Raw genomic sequence first — 19,248 nt, forward strand, 5'->3', positions numbered from 1 at the left:
TTTGATAATTTATAAATTAATAAAAAGATGAATGATAAATTTTTGTAAAAAAAAACAGCGTCATTTAAAAACAAGATTGCCAACAAAACATTAAAACTCACTACAGCTCTGAAATTGCAATTCGGGGATACGTTCAAGTTTCATCGGACCTCTCTGTCCGTTCGGTTTGACTATAGATGTGTTCGGGATATCATTGTTTGACAGTAAAGAATTTTTTTTGCTCTCACAATATTTGATTAATATTAATTTCTTCTTTATTTAAATAAAGTGTACTCTTATAATTCTTACAATAAAAAATGGATTTGTTAGGATCCATATTAAACTCTATGGATAAACCTCCTACAATAAGCGATAAGCAAAAAGCATTATTAAAAAGTTAGTCTATAACTTTTCTTGTCTGTGTATTTGCATAGAAATTATTTATTTTAGTGTGTGTATATCCTAACTGCATGCAGGGTTATATTTATAATTTAAATACTTTCTTGTTTAGAGCAACGTGAAGAACATCAAAAACAACAAAAGGCAGAAGCTGAAAGACTGAAAAAGTTCAGAGAACAAGTAAAGTTTTGAAAAATTGTTTTATTAAATATTTTAACTCATTGTAATCATGTAACTCTTTTTCTAGGTGGAAGAAAGAGTAAATAAATTTTTGAAGAATGATTTGGCTAAAGAATATAAATTTCCTCCTATGGATCAAGTTCACAGAAGTATTGTGTAAATTACAATGATATTTATGAGAATAATTTATTCTTAAAAAATGATAAAATTATAAAATAATTTCCTTATTTTGTAGACATGATGTAGCAGAAGTAGCGAGTGTTCTTGCTCACTCATTCGGAGAAGAAGGGGTGGATAGGCACATAATGATTTTCAAGAAAGAGCACCCCCCTTCAGAAGATCAAATAAGCGTTTTACGTCGGGGAGAAGAATGGAATGATGAAGTTGCTAAGAGGATAAAAGAAGAAAGGGAACAACAAGCTAAAGAACTGGAAGAAGATCTCAAATCTCGAAAACGTAAGAAAGAATTTGTTCCAAATTTTGATTACAAAGAAAAATACGAACATTTAATTGGAAAAGAATCAGCTCTGGAAGCTGCCAGAAAGACTGAAGCTAGTAGTATTTACGGATTCGGTAAGTTCTTGGATTTAAAGAAATTCACTTTGATTAAGAGTGATTTTAATAATCAAATTACATTTTTCAGTACCTAGCGAAAATAAAAAAGACCAAAGAAGTATAGAACAAACTCTAGCAGATATAAGAGCAAGGAAGAAGTTGAAAGCAATTCACGAACAAGCAAGTCTTCAAAAAAATGAGCTTTCCGATCAATCAACAACTTAATAAATAATTCATCAGTATTATTATCATTAGATTATTTGTAAATATCTAACAATTGAGGTACACTACTGAGCTAAAAAAATTAAGCTCTAAACGTTACATTGAAAAGTAATTTTTTGTCTATTTACATTATGTTACAGATGTTGTTAACATACAAAAAAGCAAAGATGCAATAGCAACTCATATATATTCACTGTTCGAGTATTTAGGAACTGAAGTTCTAGGCGCGGGCTTTGGTTTATTGATAGCTGTTGGTTGAATAATTATTTGTCTTTTCAATCCAACCAGCTTCGTAAACTCTTGCCCTATTGTACTTTTGTAGAGTTCTAAACCACGTTCAATAATTATGTCACGAACATATGTTGCATTATCTTGCACTAATTTTCTCTAAAAAAGAAAATTTATAAAATAAATTAATTTGATGTATTAAAAACGAAAATTGTAAATTTAATAAAATTTCCCATACCTGTTGTTTAAATTTAGGATTTTCTATGGATGCTATGAGATGTTCAACTTGAGTACGCATTACAGAAATGAGTACATTGTCAATAGTGCGTATGAGTTCAGGCGTAGATACACTGAGACAGTCTTCAAGAAGTCCTACATAAAGTCGAGAAAAGGCCAGTGTGTTACTAGTCAATGAGATCCAGCAATCACTAGTTACGAAGGCAGTTGGTACAGGAATACCGAGGTCATCCAACTCTGCTAGTAATTTTTGCAAATTTTGACTTGTTTGCATATTCGATGGATGCCAGTTGTCTTCAGCAGCACGAACTTTCACTGCGTCAACATATTTCTCCCCAGCTTCTTGAAGTGCTTTTGCTAATGGTGATCTTAATTGACCATCTAATTGATAACGCAAATCAATACCTAATTGAGTAAGTTGATCACAATGACTGCGAACTGTAGAGATGCATTCTACTAGTGTTCCTAAAGTGACTTGGGGAATAAACAACTGCTTAATTAAATGCGATGTAAGATGTTTAATTTCTTGACTGCACCAAACAACCAGACTCGACGTACAATTAGTTGATGGCGGAAAAAGTTTCAAAAACTCTTTGGCCATATCGGAAGTATTACTGAAAGCAATTGCGCTGACTTGTTTAACATACGGAATGGTTGTTCCTTCTCGCTTGACACGTTTTAACCGTGCTTTCAGAGCAGCACTACATAGCTGAAGATATAATTGACAAGCTTGTGCACTTCTATTTAATTGTATTAAAAGTCTTACAGCTCTTCGAGCACTTCGTAACCCTCCTCCTTGTAAAGATTTAGCTTCTGCACTCAATTCTAATTCACGAGTTAACACATCAACAAGAGTTTTACCTCTTTCTTCAACTTTAACTTTAATTTCATTCAACTGTGGAGTGGTATGTGCTTCTTTTAAATAATTTTTTGCTCTCTCTAATAAATTATGGGCTTCTTCAAAGTGTCTCTGTGCCATACATGAGTCCAGATCTTCTGTTACTTCTAATAACCACTCTGGAAATTGGACTCCTCCTTCGGACTCATCACCATCTTCCGCTCCTAATAGATTCGAATCTAGAGATATTGAACGAGAAGGTGCAAGTGCATTCTCTTTCGAAATCTCTTGATAATCCGGCTCTAATTGATTATCTTGGATAAGACGTGCTCTTTTAGCTTGTTCACATTTATCTAGCCACTCTTTCTACATTAAATAAATAATAATTAAAGTTAAGTTAAAATTAAAAGAAAAAAAAAGCAATAGAAGTTTTACCTTGCTTGTAGCAGAAGCACACTGGAAGACCCTGGTATCTGGGAAAGCTAATAATTTAAAGGCAAGTTTAACTGTTCCTAAATCTCTCACGTTTACTATTGCTAAACTCTGTAAATTATATACTGCTTGCATTTTATAACGTGGCGGGCCTCTTCGTCCACCAGTATGAAGCCAGGAGGCAATCATAAGGATATCGTTGAAAAGATAAGCATGCACTCTCTTTAATGGAGTACCTTCTAAAGGATCTAATTCTAACAATGATCCTTCATGTAAACAAATCCGACCTGGTGTTTCCACTAAATTCTACAAAACAATAATAAATCAATTAATATGTTGTCAGTTTTGGTTTTACCACTTAAAATATATACCATCGCTCCTTCGACATTTTCTAACAATTGAATTAATTTTTGCTTTTGCTCTTCTTCTTTTGTCATAACATTTGAATCTTCTTCTTCTTCTTGTTGAGCTTTAGATGGATCATCAAATATTGCTCCAGTTGTTCTACTTGAGCCTAACGTACTGAGAAGTGATCTTTGTTCACTGAGCAATTGTGATAATTGATACATTTCACTTTCTAAATGAGATATTTCTTTAGCTGTTTCAATAAATTGCATGTAATTTTGGTATACATTGCGTTTAAGCTGTGCAGATGTATTATCAGCTAATTCTTGAATCTTTGCTCGTTGTTTATGGAGTTCATCTGCTCCAATACATTGAGAACTCAATTCTTTAACAACTGTAAAGTTATTTTATTGTGATTAAAGAGGTATCAAAAAAATATTTATTTTAGTAATAATAAATTTAATTGGACTTACATTTGTCAGGATTAAAATCCTCAGCGGCAAAATTTTTAGTCAAAGCTTCAGTCATTTTTGTGAATATTTAATATGATTAAGGTTATGTGAAATAAACTACGTAATTTTTTATATTAATTTTCTCTTGATATTTTATTTATATTTGTATAGAATTTTCTAAATTGATACTATACTTCAATACAATATAATTACTCATTTTATAAATAAATAGAAACAAAATACGCCCATTTCTATCTACATCCTCCAAATATGGCAAGGATGAACGTCATGGTCTGTCTGTATGCATGTATTTAATGGCACTTTAAACAATGACCTCGTTTATTAAACAGAATTATTGAATTCATTCAAAAATATCATGACTAAATAATTATAAAACCCATTGAAAATAGTATAGATATTTTTTGCTTAAGGAAATTTAAAAATTCTATGAGATATTTTTTCTTAAAGATGGAAAAATTGAATTTTCCATTTAGACTGGCAATAAATACTAATATTTTATACATTTGAAATTACGCGCGTTGAATAATGATTAAGCGCTCGTTTCGACATACTCTCGAAGTTTTGTCTTGTTCAAGACTATAGACTTCTATCCTCTTGCATACATACATATGTGCATCCTGTTTAAAGCACTACACCTGTATTATTGACATGATGGTGCTGTCAGTCTTATTAGCGTATGGACGATAGCAAGAATTTTTGGGATGAGTTTGTGGACGCTTCAAGGACAATGTAATTATTTTTTTCATAATAATTAACTTAATCAAAGGTATTATTTGAGCACGTAGATTATTTCTTTCAAAGAAAAAAAACTTTCTCTAAGTGAATTACGTCATTGTAACAATGACAATTCTCTGATTCTCTATAACCTATCATTATTGGAGTTCCATTGATGTTTGTAAATAGTAGTAGTGATACCCAATTTTACTCTAAAGTTCCTTTTACCTTTCGAAGTTTATAATTAACAGTGTACGAATAAAAGTGCTTTGATATTCTGTCTAAGATACAAACGCATAACCTTAACGAATGTTGATCTATTTTGTGAATTTTTTACTTCATTAATCCATGTTATTAATTAGAATGAATGATTATAATATAGATAAATTATTAACATTTTATTTGAATCAATTTTATTATGTAGAAAATTTTTCTTCATCTTAGAAAAATGAATGTTAATTAAATTTTAAATAAACTAGTACACGGATGGAGTGTGTCAATTTAACAGTATAGCTTTATAAATATAATTGTTATTCAAATCAGGTACTTTAATTATTCATCAAATCTAAATCCATTTTACAATTAACACTTTATTCTTTTATATTTCAGTGCCAATAATCCAATAAAAATGTAATCTGGCATTGTCATGAGTGGATTAGACCTGGAAGAGCACTCTTACGTGAAAGTGCTCTACGACTTTCAATATAAAACAGCAGAGGGTCGAGATATAGTTATAAAAAAGCATGAAAAATTATATTTACTGCAAAAAACCAATGCTGATTGGTGGCAGGTTATTAGAAACAAACAGCAACGATCCTTCTATGTACCAGCTACATATGTTAGAGAAGTTTCATCAAAAACATCTAGAAAAACCTCTCGAGAGGATAAAGCATTTATACCATTGGATGCATCTAAATATAAAAATATGCCTAAGGAAACATCTAGTGCCATGAAAAATGTCAAAAAATGGCTGGCTGGATCAGCAGATGGCAAGCAAGAGGCTTCAAAGTCTATATACGTGACAGATGAATCTCATAAACATAATGCAATGGATTACGCCACGCGAGCCGAGTTAAAAGTTGGACTAGCAGCTATTAAAACCAAGTCACTAGAAAGAGATAATGTGAAAGAGATATCTGATCATAAAGAAAGTTCAAAAGACAAAAAAGTATTAAAGGAAGAGAAGAAAAAAACATTAACTGCAATGAATGTATCAGATGCTGACCAAAATAATGTTAAAATTTCTAGGTCTTTTTCAACTAGCCCTAAATCCTTTGATTTACAGTCAAGAATGGAAATGACTCTACCAGATCCTTTCCGACAAGAACTAGAAAGCAGCTTAGATAGAAGACGTAAGAAATCCGATAATCCAAATTACGAAAAGTTTTCACGAGAGAGTCGTGATCTGGAAGTACCTCGAAAAACACGAATTAGAACAAAATCTTCGCACTCCGATGATTCTCAATTAGATAGTGATATTGATGATAAATTTCTCTTACGCAACAATAAGAAATCTAGAAGATTAGACAAACCAGAGTCAAAACTTAGTGTATCTTTACATGATGAACTCAGTAGTGATCATCAAAATCCTAGTATATCAACTAGAAATAGTCGGAGTTTAGATCTAGAATCAAAACAATTTTGCATGCGAACTGAGAGAAGTTTAAGTCCAAAACTACCATACGGGCGCCAGCTGACACTTGTTGGACAAGCAACTGATGAAGAGGCTAATGGAAATAATAGTGGAGATTATAAAATTCTTAATGATAAACGGAGAACTTGGGCTGTGGAAGAACTTATGTCAGAGCTTACTCAAATGTGCAAAGAAAGAAAAAATATCTCTAAAAAGCCAAATTTTCAATTGAAAAGCACTGAAATTAAAGATAATTTTAATCCAGTTGATGAATTAACAAAAGAATTGCATGAAATAAATTTACAAAGGTCTGAAACAAATACTCCACAAATAGAGCATCGATCAAATGATATTAAATTAGTTGATGCACCGCCAAGTAATATTTGTAAAATCTCTATTAATTCAGAAAATAAACCTTTTATTGAAATTGATTCTTCTACTGCTCAAAAATCTTTAAAAGAAGATGATGAATATGAAGATATCACAGAACATTTAAATATTTCTGAAACATCTGATATATCAGATAGTTCCACAGCTTTTCGTTTTCCTAAACAAGAAAATCAATTAAAATTTACAATTCGCACTGAAATAATTCCACAAAGTAAACCACTGAGATCACCGAAGTCGCCAAAGATATTAGATGAGTACAATGAGGCAAATATATTAAATGATTGTTCACCTGACGATTCATTCAGTGATAATCGATCATTATCATTAGATAAACGGCTACGTTATCGCAAGTGTACAACGAATGAACCAAGTTACTCAACTACAGACAATGATCATGAGTCGGGTTACTCTAATATTAAAATACATTCGAGTAAAGTTAAAATGCGTTCAAAAATAAAATCGAATAATTCATCTAGCGAATTTAAATTAACTCCATCATTAGAAAAACTTGCAAGTGAAATACAGTTTCTCCCTGCAAGAAGAACCAGTATAGATAAGACAAAAAATACTACTATATTAAGTGAAAGTATGAGTGATGGTGACGCGTACGATGACAGTGGGATTCATGAAGATACTTACAGGTCTGAAGATTCATGGAATGGTCGCAGGCATTTAAAATACTCAAACAGCTTTAAAAGTAAACGAGAAGGAAGGTATTTTAATCAACGAGAATTTTCTGATGAAGAAGAAGAGATGATGGCAAATGCCAAAAAGTGTAGCTTGAAAAAAAGTTCCACATTACATTTTACTACGATACCTGATAATTATCAACGCTTTCGAAATAAAAATGATTTTGCATCTACTTCAATTAATGCATTAAAGAGAAAGAGTAGAAGTCTAAGTGATTTTCGATGTTTGGAAGAGGAAATTATTATAGAATATAAAAATTATCCTCAAGAATCTCCTAAATCAAAACCTATACCCTTACCACGAACAAAAGTACCACTTAATCCTGAAGATTTAATTCCTTCAAAAGTCAATGATAAGATAGTTAATAATGCAGAACAAGTGAAAATTCCAGCTCCAAGAAAAATAAGCAAAAGAATGAATAATTCTACTGAAAATCTTTGGGATAGATTTAATTCGCATGGAATGACTGTAACTGATGAAATAAATATCGAATCAAGCACTGCCGTCGGTTTCAAAACACTTTTGTGTACATCTGATAGCGGTTCTGATAATTGTCTTCAATCGAAAGAATTGCTCTCAAACAATGATGACAATGATGATAATATAAAAAATCAAATTCAAGACAAATCTAGTTCAAATATGAATTTAAATAAAAATAAAGAAAAATTGTCACGTGATAGTCCTTCAGACGATCATATACTCAGCTCAAATGCAAGTTCTGAAGCATTACAAAGTCAATCAGAATCCGAAGTTACAGCAGCTTTTGACGCTTCTTCTCAACCAAGTCCTGTCAATGCTCGAGTCGCTCAAGATGGTTATGAATGTACGATTAATTTACCGCCTGGGTGGACGCAAAAGTATGATCCACATACAGATCAAATTTGCTTCGTTAACGAACAAGGAAATAAGGTTGGTATAATTTTTTTGATAGAAATTATTTATTTTATTACTTGTCATCAGATGTTCATAAGTATCGCTAAAAATGTTTATTGTGACAGTTGAAGGTTAAAACGAAAATACATTAGAGAATTGTGACAAGCAGAAAAGTAAACAGTAGCACCACACATGTCGTTTTCTTGGGCGCTGAATGTCATTCAGTAGCCAATTTATTTTGTAGTAATTCCATGGGTGCAATTAGTAGCTCAGGCTGATGACATCATGTTGGATAATTGGATGAAATGAATCAACATGTATATGCACAGTAGGATGCGTTAAAAGAACTTGAAGCTTCGGGTCGTGGAATCAAGCTTGACCTCAACAAATTGAATTGGTCATTCTTGACGGGAACGATTGGTTGAATGGTTCATGACCACTTGATTAAGTATTTCTTCGTCCGATTATTTAAAATTTACGCATTATTTTTTCAAGATTCATTCATGAAAAATACATTTTATATTTTTCAGAAGCATTAATCTAGCAAAATAGTTTATTGACTTGTGTTTAATGTTAGATCGACTGATTTCGAAGACTCGCCACGAACTCCGGAATTCCTGATATCTTCCCGTATCCCTCACACAAGAGAACCCTCTGTACTCTAGTCCCACCCGCACGCCTTCGCGATCATGTAAGAAATATCTCACGTACGGGCCGCCTGGTCGCTTTTCAGTTTGATACGACGACCCAATCTCACATCAATTGGTGTGTGTGTATGCTAGACTGAAATACATCAATTCTACTATATGATATATACGACGGCTACTAACTGCCTTAGCTTTGACTTGTGAATAACATGTGTAGTCATTTTTAGTGAAGACATTGAGCTTTCAGTCCGATGTAGTCTGTACGAGTGACGCGAATACTTCCAAGCAGTTTAGAGTCACGGGTGCGATTATAAAATAACAAACAGAATTAATATTATAACTTATAAATCATTCATTTTTAATTGTCTCTTTTTGTTGAAATATTCAGTTCAATAATTCAATTCATTTCCAAGATCTATTGGCATAATTATCTGCTAATAAATGCTAAAAATAATTACTTCACTAACGTATTTATACAATTATTTATTAAAAGAGTTTTTTGTAAATTTCTAAATTACTCATGCAATGATGATAAACATAAATAAAAAAGGAAATATGATTTTGAACATTTAATGAGCAATATTTTAACCACAATCACTTTGAGAATGAGGATGTGGTTTTCTTCCGTATTAACATAGTGAATTATATCGAGAGTCTTCAAGTTTTTTCGATAAAAAAAGGCAGGCTCGAGCTTATTCAAGTTGTATATTTCAAGATGAATGACGAGCAGTGCTTTATGGAGGAGAAGAGTCTCCTCACGTGTGCACGTGTTACTGGACGTAATTGTATTAATCGTAATGACGGTTTATCAAGTTTTTCCAAGGCTGAGGTTCCCGCCTACACCTGGTTACCCGTTGATTTAAGAAAAAAAATTGCTCAGAGTTGTGAAGACTTTCGAACGAGACAGGGATATCCTGTGGTTCATTGGTTAAAGTTGATACGAAGTAATTGTGATTTCTGTGAGTCGGGAATTATGTTTGACAGCTTGCAAAATATAACTTGCACTGACCAAAATTTTTCTTGTATTGAAGACGTTAAGAAATTTTTAAATTTAGAATTTGCCAACTCTGTGAGGGGTAGAAATCATAATTTTGATTCTTGCGAGATCATATGTGATAGAAAACTGCAGGAAAATGAAGAGGAAGTTAAGTCTTCATGTACGAATGACGTATTAGACTCTGATAGTGAATACATTGATATTTCCAATCATAATAGTGAACCAATGCTCGAGCAGTTTCAGAATACCAGTCATAGTACAACCTTCTCTCAAATCACTATGTATCCCAATAGAGTCGTGTGTTGTGTTAATTTAATTAGAGATAAAAGTGGTTATTTTACTTCTTGCCGAACTAGTTCGTACGAAACTTTATCAAACCTATCGTTAGTTACTGGTAATAATGATGACAATAATGCATTGATGATATGTCAAAAATTCTTGGAAGAATCAGAAATGAAAAATGGTAATTCCATTAGTCATTGTGATGATATATCAAGTAGTAGATTAGAAGATTTATCAGCATGGTCTAATGAAACCAATTCAGATTCAATGAATGCTTTTGAAGGTCATACAACTAATTCTAATTCTCCAGTGGATAATATCGATGTCAATGCTCGTGGATCAATTTTTATAGACAGCGAAAATAACTTGTCGTTAACTCATCCGCGGCGGGAAATGAACGTGACATTTCCGAGTCGTTCGAAAACAGCTTCTCGTTGGCTAGACACTTATAACAACTTAGATACGGACGAACAGGAAAATGAGAATTGTGGATTGGTCATTTCTAATGAATTGTTCAGTTCTTGCGATAACATCGACAGTAATGTTAACATTGACAATTGTTCAGCTATCAAAGTTGGTGATTCTAATTATAAATCTATTGGATCTGAAAGTTCAAATGTTATAGAATCTCTTCAAGACACTGAAGAGGAAAATATTTCATGCGACAAACTTCTTTATCCACCTATCTATGAAAATTGGAGCGTACATATGAAAAGTGATAGTTCGTCTCTGTCTCCTGATTCAAAATCTTTAGAATTTTATTCTCTACTTGATGTCACTGGAGGTATCATTGATGAAACTTGTGAAAATAAGAATGGAGATGATAGATGTAATGATAGCATTAATGAGTATCGCCAACGGAAAGGCTCCGTAACAAGTGACATTAAAATGTGGAAACGGAATTTATTGTATGTCGCAATGGATGATGAAGATGATATGCATCAGGTACAAAAGATGAATAAAATAATGAATCAAATTTAAGATCGATATTTATATTAAATTTATAAAAAAAATTTATTCTTATCTTTGTCAGATTATAAATACTGATTCTCTTTCTTGTTTTTTTTTGTTTCAGTGGTTTTCTTCAAATGACGATGAAGGAAAAATATACTTCTTTGAAGAAAATAGCAATGAGTCTTCTTGGGTCCTTCCAACAATAACAGCAGAAAAAATGCAAACTAGAACTGCCCAGAAAGAATATCCATCACTAGAAGAAAGTAGCATTTCAAACGAGTTTAGCCAATGCGAAAACGTGCTTAGTGGTGTTCAACATGGAAATCAAAGTATTATTAATCGAGATCTTATAACTAAAAAAGCAGGGAGTCTACTGAATGACTGGCCGCAACTTTCATTTGATGGTAACATGAGAATATTGAAAGAAGGTCCTCTAAGTCGTACGAAAATTACAGAAAATGGAAAGAAGCTTCGAAAAAATTGGAATACTTCATATGCTGTTTTAACAGAATTATTTTTACTCTTCTTCAAAGACTCAAAAACATTCAATACAATGATGAAGAGTGGTCAATCTCCAATGGCAAAACCTGATATATCTGTTGACTTGAATGGTGCATCAATCGAGCCTGGAGAACGAGTAAGCAGTAGGAAAAATGTATATATGATTGGTACAGTACTTGGACTTCAAGTACTCATACAAAGTGATAATACTTCTGTTGCTGCTGAATGGTTTCAAGAAATTCATGGAGTCATACAGAAATTGGTAAAAAATATATTATTTATAGCGATTTATGAGCAATAATTTTAAAAAAAGAAAATACAATTTAATCAAATTTTTATCATGTAGCCATTTAGCTTAACTAAAATCGCTTCTGGTCCGTCTGAAACTCGGAAGGTCAGTAATTGCAAGTCACCTTCAGAATCGAATCAATCAGAAGATTCCAAAAAATCATCTAAGGTCATCAGATCTCGATCAATGAAAAGTAATTATTCTTTATTTAAGCATGTAAAATTGATTTATTATCACAATAACTTGACAAATATTATATTAAATTTTTTAGCTGTTAAAAAGCTAGATGATTCATTAGAAGATCTTAGTGTTACACCAGCGGAACGACAAACCAAAATTAAAGCCAAACTTCGTCGATTTTTCTTAAGACGTCCTACTGTTGAATCTTTAGTAAAAAATGGTATTTATAAAGGTATGCATTTTTTCCTATCATTTAGAATGAAATTTTTCCTGAAATTAAAAAATAATAATATGGAAAAAATTTTTTATTATCAGATGAACCAGCATTCGGTTCATATTTAAAAGATGTATGTCCTACGGAACCTCCAAGAGTACCTATATTCGTAAAAATATGCATTGAAGTATTGGAAAGTAATGAAGAAAATATGAAGACTGACGGTTTGTACCGAGCAAGTGGCAACTTGAGTCAAATTCAAAAAATACGTCTCCAGGTTGATCAATATAAGTTGAATGTGTTACATCAAGAAGAGGATGTTCATGTGTTAACTGGTGCGTTAAAATTATTCTTTCGTGAATTAAAAGAACCTTTAATACCATCAAGTTTTTTTAAAGAAGCGTTAAATGCAAGTATGTTAAAAAAAACCTCTGCTAAAGTTCAATGTTTTCGTGAAATTGTTAAAGCTTTACCACCTCCCAATTATGATACTTTACAATTTTTATTAAAACATCTGCTGAAAGTAACGTCATATCAAGATTACAATCGTATGCATATACCAAATCTTGCGATCGTCTTTGGACCGACGTTAATGTGGCCGGCAGAAGAGAGTGCAAACATGGCTTTAGATCTTATGCAACAAAATTTAGTTATCGAATGTCTTTTATCCGAATACAATCAGATTTTCAAATAAAAAATAATTTATTTTAGAAAAGATGCGTTGTTAAACGTGAAAGTATCGCCATCTTTGGCTATTCAATCATTCCGACAAGTATAATATGTTCAAAGTATTTAGCGTGATATATATTTTTTGGAGATATTCCATTAAAAGAAGGGAGATATTATTATATTGCGTACGTACTGTTTCTTGAGTAGTATCAATAAAAGTTATGATAAGACTTGATTGTAAAGTCAATGCCATTCTGATTGCGAAAAGTATTTCTCTTTTTCATTGCTACAACTTGATACTGTGCACAAATAATAACAGAAAAATAATTTTTTATCTTAAATAATATATTTCTGGTGCAAGCATGTGCTCGGAGTAATAAATTACGGATTTTAATTATTATGTGATTGTATTTATGTAAATATCCTAAAAATAAATTTATTAATACAGTCAATTTCGGGCAGCAGAAAAAAATTCAAGTTAATAATAGCCAATGATAGCCAAACATCAAAATGCTAGGACTAATTTACTATTTTAAGTTTGGATTGTTATTCACATCGTAAATATTTATCATGGTTGGCGTATTATTTATGTGTGCCTAACCCTTACATTCCCTATAAATCGACTGTGAAAAGTTAAGTAATTTCCATTTGTAAGACGTCCATTATATGTCATTACTATTTCACTATATCTATATTATTTTTTTATATTATTTTATTTAACTTAATAATATATTTTTTTGCACGTTAAAACATTTTAGATGCATATAGATATGCTTTGAAATTTTTTTTGGAATTCATTCAAAGTTGGTAAAATATAAGAGAATATTACAGTGTTTAAATGTATCATTGTGGATAGAATCGATTAATAATGTTCATAAATTTTTGCTGTTGTATATTTTAGAGAAAAGAAGAATTATTGTTCTTAAGAATTCTTAATATTACAAATGTTTTCTCGCTGCTTTTTAGTGGCAGCTTTAATCTTTAAATATGCAAACAAAATTGTAAATTTATGTAAAACTACAACTGCACTCGATTAATGTTTATTGTTAAATTATGAAATGATATACAGTCTATTGATAGGAATGAAAAAATACGGTGTTGGTCTTTCAAAGATATATTTATCTCGAAATATGTAAAACGAGAGAGAGACTTCATTATATGAATGTTTAATAGATCATAGACTATATTTATTTTTATAAATCATAGTATGGGTTATATTGAAACGAAAATTGTAATGAAGGGAAAAAGGATTCACATTTAATAATAATCAGAAAATTATATGATTTTAATAGCTAAATGCGATTATAATTGATATTTATTGCAAGTTTAGTAATTCAATTTTTTGTTCAATTGCACAATCATATCATTCATCGTTCATATTTGCTAAGAGTTTAATAGTCGAGTGTGTAGCGAATTCATCATTATTCTGATTATTCAAATAACTATCAACCATATTTTAAACATTTTTTCCTTTCATTATTACTAAATGGTTGTGTTAATAGGTAAATTATTACGTCATATAACATACCAACGTTTTAGAATTAAGATTGTTGTGTGATTAAAAAGTGAATATAACTAAAAATTATTGCGACTATTAGGTCAAAAATTCTTACAAACCACCATTTAGCTTCCAGTAGTTTTCAAAAGAAAATTAAAAATAATAAGAAATTAATTGAATTTCTGCTTCAAACAATTTTAAATATGCAATCAAAAAGAAAAAATCTATCATTACAAGATAAATAGTTGTAAAAGATCCAATTTGTATAAAAAGAGTTTTATTGTCTGATTTTTAAGCACTTTTTTCACATAATTTGTAAAGTACGTAATTTATTCTTTATTAAATATTTGTATGGAACTTCTGCTTTATACTAGTTTATAGTATACGTTTTAAGTCTATATGATTACGTTAAATCTACACTCTGTTGTAATATAGTATTTTTATTATATACCAAAATTTACAGTTATGTATTTGAAATAAACATTATATTTATTGTTATTAATTAAATGGATTATTTGGTTCATTAAAATAGGATTAGTTGTTTTTTATTCTATTATCTGAACAGAAGATATAATAATTTTAATACATAACTAATTAATCAATACTGGCAATTAAATTAAAACCTCGTAAAAAAACTCGTTTTTGGAGCCAAAATTTTTAAAATCTACACAAGTAGAGACATCTTAATGTCATATTTCCTCAACGTTTTCCACAATAAATATCTATACCAGCAGAGAAAAGAAATAATATATTATCTCTTTTCTCTGATATCAGATTCTGGTTACAGAATTTAAGACGTTAATAGTACCTTTTTCTGCCGCTAGGAGCTAGGGGGCTGGAATGAAGTTAGCCGCTTAATATTATTATTATTATGATTTTAACTGAACTAAATATAGTTACTCATGTTCATTTGAATTTTTGGAGTAAACCCAATTTTTTTTGTGTTGCGAAAAGAGCTTTTTTTTAAATTCATTTTAAGAACATGACAAGAGAATAGATTCTTCATAAATATTTTGAAATATATGTATTTATGAATACTTTAAAAACATTTTGACAATTTTCCTAACGATCTTATAAATACAAGGTAAATAGTAATTACTGCTTACTAAGGAATCTCCTTAATTGTCATGTTCATTTAAAATATACAGGAGAATGAACAGGTGAACGCAATTTTATTGTAATTTCAACTCTCAGTCAATTTGATGAATACAAATAAAGAAAAATTTATTACTAGTATTCAATTTAGAATTCATAGAACTGAAAGAATAACAATTTACCGTATAAAAAATCTTAATACGGAAATCGTTAAATATACATAATAATTTTTTCTAATAAATAAGATCCTATTATATTATTTGTTATTATTCAGACATATTTTCGTAATAAAAAACTACCCTTGTTTACGATAAGATGTAACTGCAACATCAAATAAGATAATAAAAATGTTTTAACTTTTAAATCAACTGATGTACTATACGTAGGGACTTACAAAATTGATATACTTGTATTAAGAATTATATTATTTTCTGGATTAATCATGATTATTTTAGGTACATGAATTCAAGTCAAGATGTTGAGAATACTCTATCATCGTTTTTGTTAATTGATAACATTCTACATGTATTCTAAAAGAACACAAATTTTTGTAAATTAGACATTGTAATTTTACCGATGCTTTTTAGAATCTTAAATCATTAGCTGAATGTCTTATGATTATTGGCAAATGGTCTAATACACTTCACACAACTGTGAGGAGCAAAAATCCGTATGTTTTTATTGCACCGGCAACTAAGGAGTATTTCAATTCAGAGCTTTCAAATTTGTTGGCTAGTATATCAACACGGAAAACTACGGGTAAATTGAAATTCACAACCTGAACCAGGTCGTCCAAAGAAAGCTGCGAATGTAGAATCACTACAATCACCTGAAACTAAAATATTAACATAATTTTCATCAAAATTGTTTATGATTATAATTTTTTATTATAAAAAACTAATTGAAAATACTTACAATCGAAATCATAATCAAATCCATCTAAATCTCCTCCTCGATCATATCTTGACCGTTTTTTAGGATCGGAAAGAACACTATACGCTTCACCGATTTCTTTGAATTTTTTCTCTTGTTCTTTCTTCTCCAATTCTGAGGCATTCGAGTGCCGATCTGTTATGAATATGCATAAAAATGTAAATTGTCAGCTTTTAAAATTAAAGAATTTTAAATAAATTTTTTCTAACCTGGATGATGAACTAATGCTCTTTTTCTATAAGCTTTTTTGATATCTTCAATAGAAGCAGATTTATCAACGCCCAAAATTTTATAATAATCCTTTTTTTTTGATCTTTTTAGAGCTTCCTTAGCTTCCATAAGTAAACGTCTATTTTCACGAGATTTATTTATCTTACATGCCTTATCAAAATCTCGCACGGCTTCTTCATATTCTTGAAGTTCCATGTAACAGGTACCTCTTTTAAGAATAGCTTTTAAATAATTTTTATCAAGTTTAAGGGCTTCAGTACATTCAGCTATTGATTCGTTTAATCGTCCCAACTTGGATGCACTCAAAGCTCTATTGTAATGAAGTTTAGTATTGGTCATTTTATTTTGAGGATCAACAGACAACGCTTCAGTATAAAGATTATAAGCTTCTACATATTTTCCTGAATTAAATGCATTATTTCCATCTTCTTTTTTTTGTTTTAGCGATTTGGTTTTCTATATTATAAAAAATACAATCAGAATTTAAATAATACTTGTCAATAAAATCAATTTAAATTATTTAAAATTTTACATACTTTGTACATTTCTAATGATTTTTTATGATCAGGTGCAAGCCGAAGCACTTCTTGAAAGTGCGTGAAAGCTTTATCAATATTATCTTGGTAATAGAGACAAACTCCTCGAACATAAGTGGCATCAACATTCGATCGGTCTAAATGAAGCATATCACTGTAAAACATTGATCGTTATAATTTTCAATAATCAATGTTCCATATTTATATTGAGCGATTTTACGACTACTTACTGTGCTATCTCTTGTGCCTCTTGGTATCGTTCCAAATAAGTAAGGCATTCAGCTTTCATTAATTTAAATCGTGGACAGTACTTACTGACATCACAACAACGATCCATACAATATACGACCTAAAGTAAATGTAGGAATAATTATAAAATACCGTAATTATTATTTTTTTCTTTTATTGTACCTTTCGATAGTCTTTTATTTCCAGGGCTGCCTCTGCTTCTCTAATGTAACGTTGGACATGATTCAATTCTTGCCATTCTGTTGTGATAGTTTTAGCATTGGCTGCATTCATTTGAGTGAATTTATTTAAAAAAGTTTCAGCTTCCACTATTTCACCAATTTTTAAGCAACATCGAGCAGCTCTGGTGTATCCCTGACATTTTTTTAAGTTTTATGAATAGTTAGTAATGAAAAAAAGTGAAACCGTTATAAGGCGATTCAAGAATAAACACAATTGATGTCAACATCACATAACATAGATTACAATGTATAGTACATGACCGCCTACCTTTGTAAAGTTGGGATCAACTTCAACACTTTTTCTAGCGTCTGCTAAAGCATCACGATACTGATCAAGCATCATATAACATGCAGCACGGTTGCCATAGTATTTTGCTACATTAGGACAAAGCTCTGAAACATTTTAAAACTTTTTTTAAGTTCAGCTTAACAAGGTAAACTGCTGTGTAGGATTTAAAAAAGTACTCACGAATAGCTTTAGTATAAGATTCTAAAGCATGTTTATAATGTTGGTTTTCATAATACTTTTTAGCATTTTCTATTTCCATTTCAGCCAATCTGTGATTTAAAATGATAATGTTATTTCTTTATAATAACTAATTGCAATACACAGCCTTGAAGGCGTGTTGTCATTGATAATAAAGTATGAAATTTCGAGGACAGTGTTCAATTATCATAGTGTACTTTATGAGTGTAAAATATATCGATAGTTATGCTTTATTTTTTTACTTTCCATAACAATACTTCAAAAATTGTAATGGTGAAGTATTGGTGAGTTGTCATAAAAGGGAAAAGTTTCATTTATAGATTTTTTTCGTGTTTGAATAAATTATAGCAATGAAGATAACAAAAAGCATGACATCGAAATAAGTTACTTACGTTTCTTCGGTATGTTCAACATGATCCAATAAAACATCGTCGTCATTTACTTCCATTTCTATCACATCGGCCATTGTTTTTTCGAACAAAATATTGTCTCGATCAATTCCTTTATTCATGAATCTTGTAAAATACAACGGTTTTACTAATGTAAAACTATTTAAAGGAAAATAAAGGCTAATAGAGTTTTACGTAATACATACAAAATTAATTCAATGGAACATTTAGATGCTAAAAGAAACTGAAATTCTACAGAATCAGAAGCAAACTGTCCACAAGAAGTCAAGCCTTCTGTTTGATTTCTATTGAGCACAATGGCTGAAAGTATGATGTAAGGAAGAGAGGCGTGTGTTTAGCGGAAACGATAACCATTGAATGATAAAGAAGTGTACCATTCATTATCATCTATTGGTTTAAAAAATATCTTGAAAATTAAAAATTACCCCAAAAACCAATTTCAAAATATCGATTTTCAACAAAAAAAATTGATGAAATAATTGTAGAATGTAGTAAAATTATTTATATTAATTTTTTATTGATAATAATTGTGCAAAATATACTGAGATTAAATTATTTTTCAGAAGTATAATAAAATTAACTGTACAATGCATTCACATTTTTTAGACATTTTAATAATTATTTAAAATATGATATTAATTTTCATTTGTTATAGTAAAATATATAT

At 30.5% G+C, this 19,248-nt stretch overlaps 4 protein-coding genes across 8 annotated transcripts; 2 read left to right on the forward strand and 2 right to left on the reverse strand.

The window, feature by feature from the left end:
• The first annotated feature begins 170 nt into the window (after window positions 1-170).
• LOC118071209 (sperm-associated antigen 7 homolog) lies at window positions 171-1,768 on the forward strand. Of its 2 annotated transcripts, none has more exons than XR_004690860.1 (6): window positions 171-375; window positions 491-558; window positions 626-714; window positions 794-1,131; window positions 1,202-1,395; window positions 1,476-1,768. XR_004690860.1 is itself a non-coding variant. In XM_035090238.1 (6 exons), the coding sequence occupies exons 1-5, from the start codon at window positions 297-299 to the stop codon at window positions 1,336-1,338; spliced, it is 711 nt and encodes a 236-aa protein (XP_034946129.1). In that variant the 5' UTR covers window positions 171-296; the 3' UTR covers window positions 1,339-1,375; window positions 1,476-1,768. The 2 variants fall into 2 exon arrangements, 1 of the variants encoding a protein (XP_034946129.1); XM_035090238.1 differs by having other exon boundaries at window positions 1,202-1,375.
• Exo84 (exocyst 84) lies at window positions 1,432-4,277 on the reverse strand. Its single transcript, XM_035090237.1, has 5 exons — window positions 3,889-4,277; window positions 3,442-3,809; window positions 3,074-3,376; window positions 1,802-3,004; window positions 1,432-1,722 (listed from the first exon to the last, which is right to left on the reverse strand). Exons 1-5 carry the CDS (start codon window positions 3,941-3,943, stop codon window positions 1,516-1,518), a joined length of 2,136 nt encoding a protein of 711 aa, XP_034946128.1. The 5' UTR covers window positions 3,944-4,277; the 3' UTR covers window positions 1,432-1,515.
• A 233-nt stretch (window positions 4,278-4,510) lies between these two features.
• On the forward strand, window positions 4,511-14,840 carry LOC118071207 (uncharacterized). 4 transcript variants are annotated; one of them, XM_035090236.1, is made up of 6 exons: window positions 4,511-4,617; window positions 5,212-8,224; window positions 11,190-11,831; window positions 11,916-12,051; window positions 12,130-12,270; window positions 12,354-14,838. In XM_035090236.1, the coding sequence occupies exons 2-6, from the start codon at window positions 5,249-5,251 to the stop codon at window positions 12,944-12,946; spliced, it is 4,488 nt and encodes a 1,495-aa protein (XP_034946127.1). In that variant the 5' UTR covers window positions 4,511-4,617; window positions 5,212-5,248; the 3' UTR covers window positions 12,947-14,838. The 4 variants fall into 4 exon arrangements, with proteins under 4 accessions (XP_034946127.1, XP_034946126.1, XP_034946124.1 ...); XM_035090235.1 differs by having other exon boundaries at window positions 4,511-4,654; window positions 11,916-12,270; window positions 12,354-14,840; XM_035090233.1 differs by having other exon boundaries at window positions 11,916-12,270; window positions 12,354-14,839.
• A 635-nt stretch (window positions 14,841-15,475) lies between these two features.
• Window positions 15,476-18,872, reverse strand: Tpr2 (Tetratricopeptide repeat protein 2). The gene is made up of 10 exons (XM_035090149.1): window positions 18,767-18,872; window positions 18,564-18,686; window positions 18,154-18,242; window positions 17,953-18,077; window positions 17,626-17,817; window positions 17,445-17,563; window positions 17,215-17,368; window positions 16,657-17,134; window positions 16,430-16,582; window positions 15,476-16,349 (listed from the first exon to the last, which is right to left on the reverse strand). The coding sequence occupies exons 2-10, from the start codon at window positions 18,680-18,682 to the stop codon at window positions 16,255-16,257; spliced, it is 1,524 nt and encodes a 507-aa protein (XP_034946040.1). The 5' UTR covers window positions 18,683-18,686; window positions 18,767-18,872; the 3' UTR covers window positions 15,476-16,254.
• Between the last annotated feature and the right edge of the window lie 376 nt (window positions 18,873-19,248).

The sequence above is a fragment of the Chelonus insularis genome, unplaced genomic scaffold (assembly GCF_013357705.1).
Source record: "Chelonus insularis isolate UGA/USDA-ARS -01 unplaced genomic scaffold, ASM1335770v1 contig_75_pilon, whole genome shotgun sequence".
Lineage (NCBI taxonomy): Eukaryota > Metazoa > Arthropoda > Insecta > Hymenoptera > Braconidae > Chelonus > Chelonus insularis.

Coding starts and splice junctions, on each gene's coding strand:
- Tpr2 (XM_035090149.1), bottom strand. CDS start 18,682: ATGAATAAAGGAATTGATCGAGACAATATTTTGTTCGAAAAAACAATG. Junction 18,078..18,153: donor ATCTTATACTAAAGCTATTC/GTGAGTACTTTT, acceptor AAAATGTTTCAG/AGCTTTGTCCTAATGTAGCA. Junction 17,564..17,625: donor AAATAAAAGACTATCGAAAG/GTACAATAAAAG, acceptor CATTTACTTTAG/GTCGTATATTGTATGGATCG.
- LOC118071207 (XM_035090235.1), top strand. CDS start 5,249: ATGAGTGGATTAGACCTGGAAGAGCACTCTTACGTGAAAGTGCTCTAC. Junction 8,225..11,189: donor TTAACGAACAAGGAAATAAG/GTTGGTATAATT, acceptor TTTTTGTTTCAG/TGGTTTTCTTCAAATGACGA. Junction 12,271..12,353: donor AAAAAATGGTATTTATAAAG/GTATGCATTTTT, acceptor TTTTATTATCAG/ATGAACCAGCATTCGGTTCA.
- LOC118071209 (XM_035090238.1), top strand. CDS start 297: ATGGATTTGTTAGGATCCATATTAAACTCTATGGATAAACCTCCTACA. Junction 559..625: donor TGAAAAAGTTCAGAGAACAA/GTAAAGTTTTGA, acceptor CTCTTTTTCTAG/GTGGAAGAAAGAGTAAATAA. Junction 1,132..1,201: donor TAGTAGTATTTACGGATTCG/GTAAGTTCTTGG, acceptor TACATTTTTCAG/TACCTAGCGAAAATAAAAAA.
- Exo84 (XM_035090237.1), bottom strand. CDS start 3,943: ATGACTGAAGCTTTGACTAAAAATTTTGCCGCTGAGGATTTTAATCCT. Junction 3,005..3,073: donor GTGCTTCTGCTACAAGCAAG/GTAAAACTTCTA, acceptor TATTTAATGTAG/AAAGAGTGGCTAGATAAATG. Junction 1,723..1,801: donor ATCCTAAATTTAAACAACAG/GTATGGGAAATT, acceptor TTTCTTTTTTAG/AGAAAATTAGTGCAAGATAA.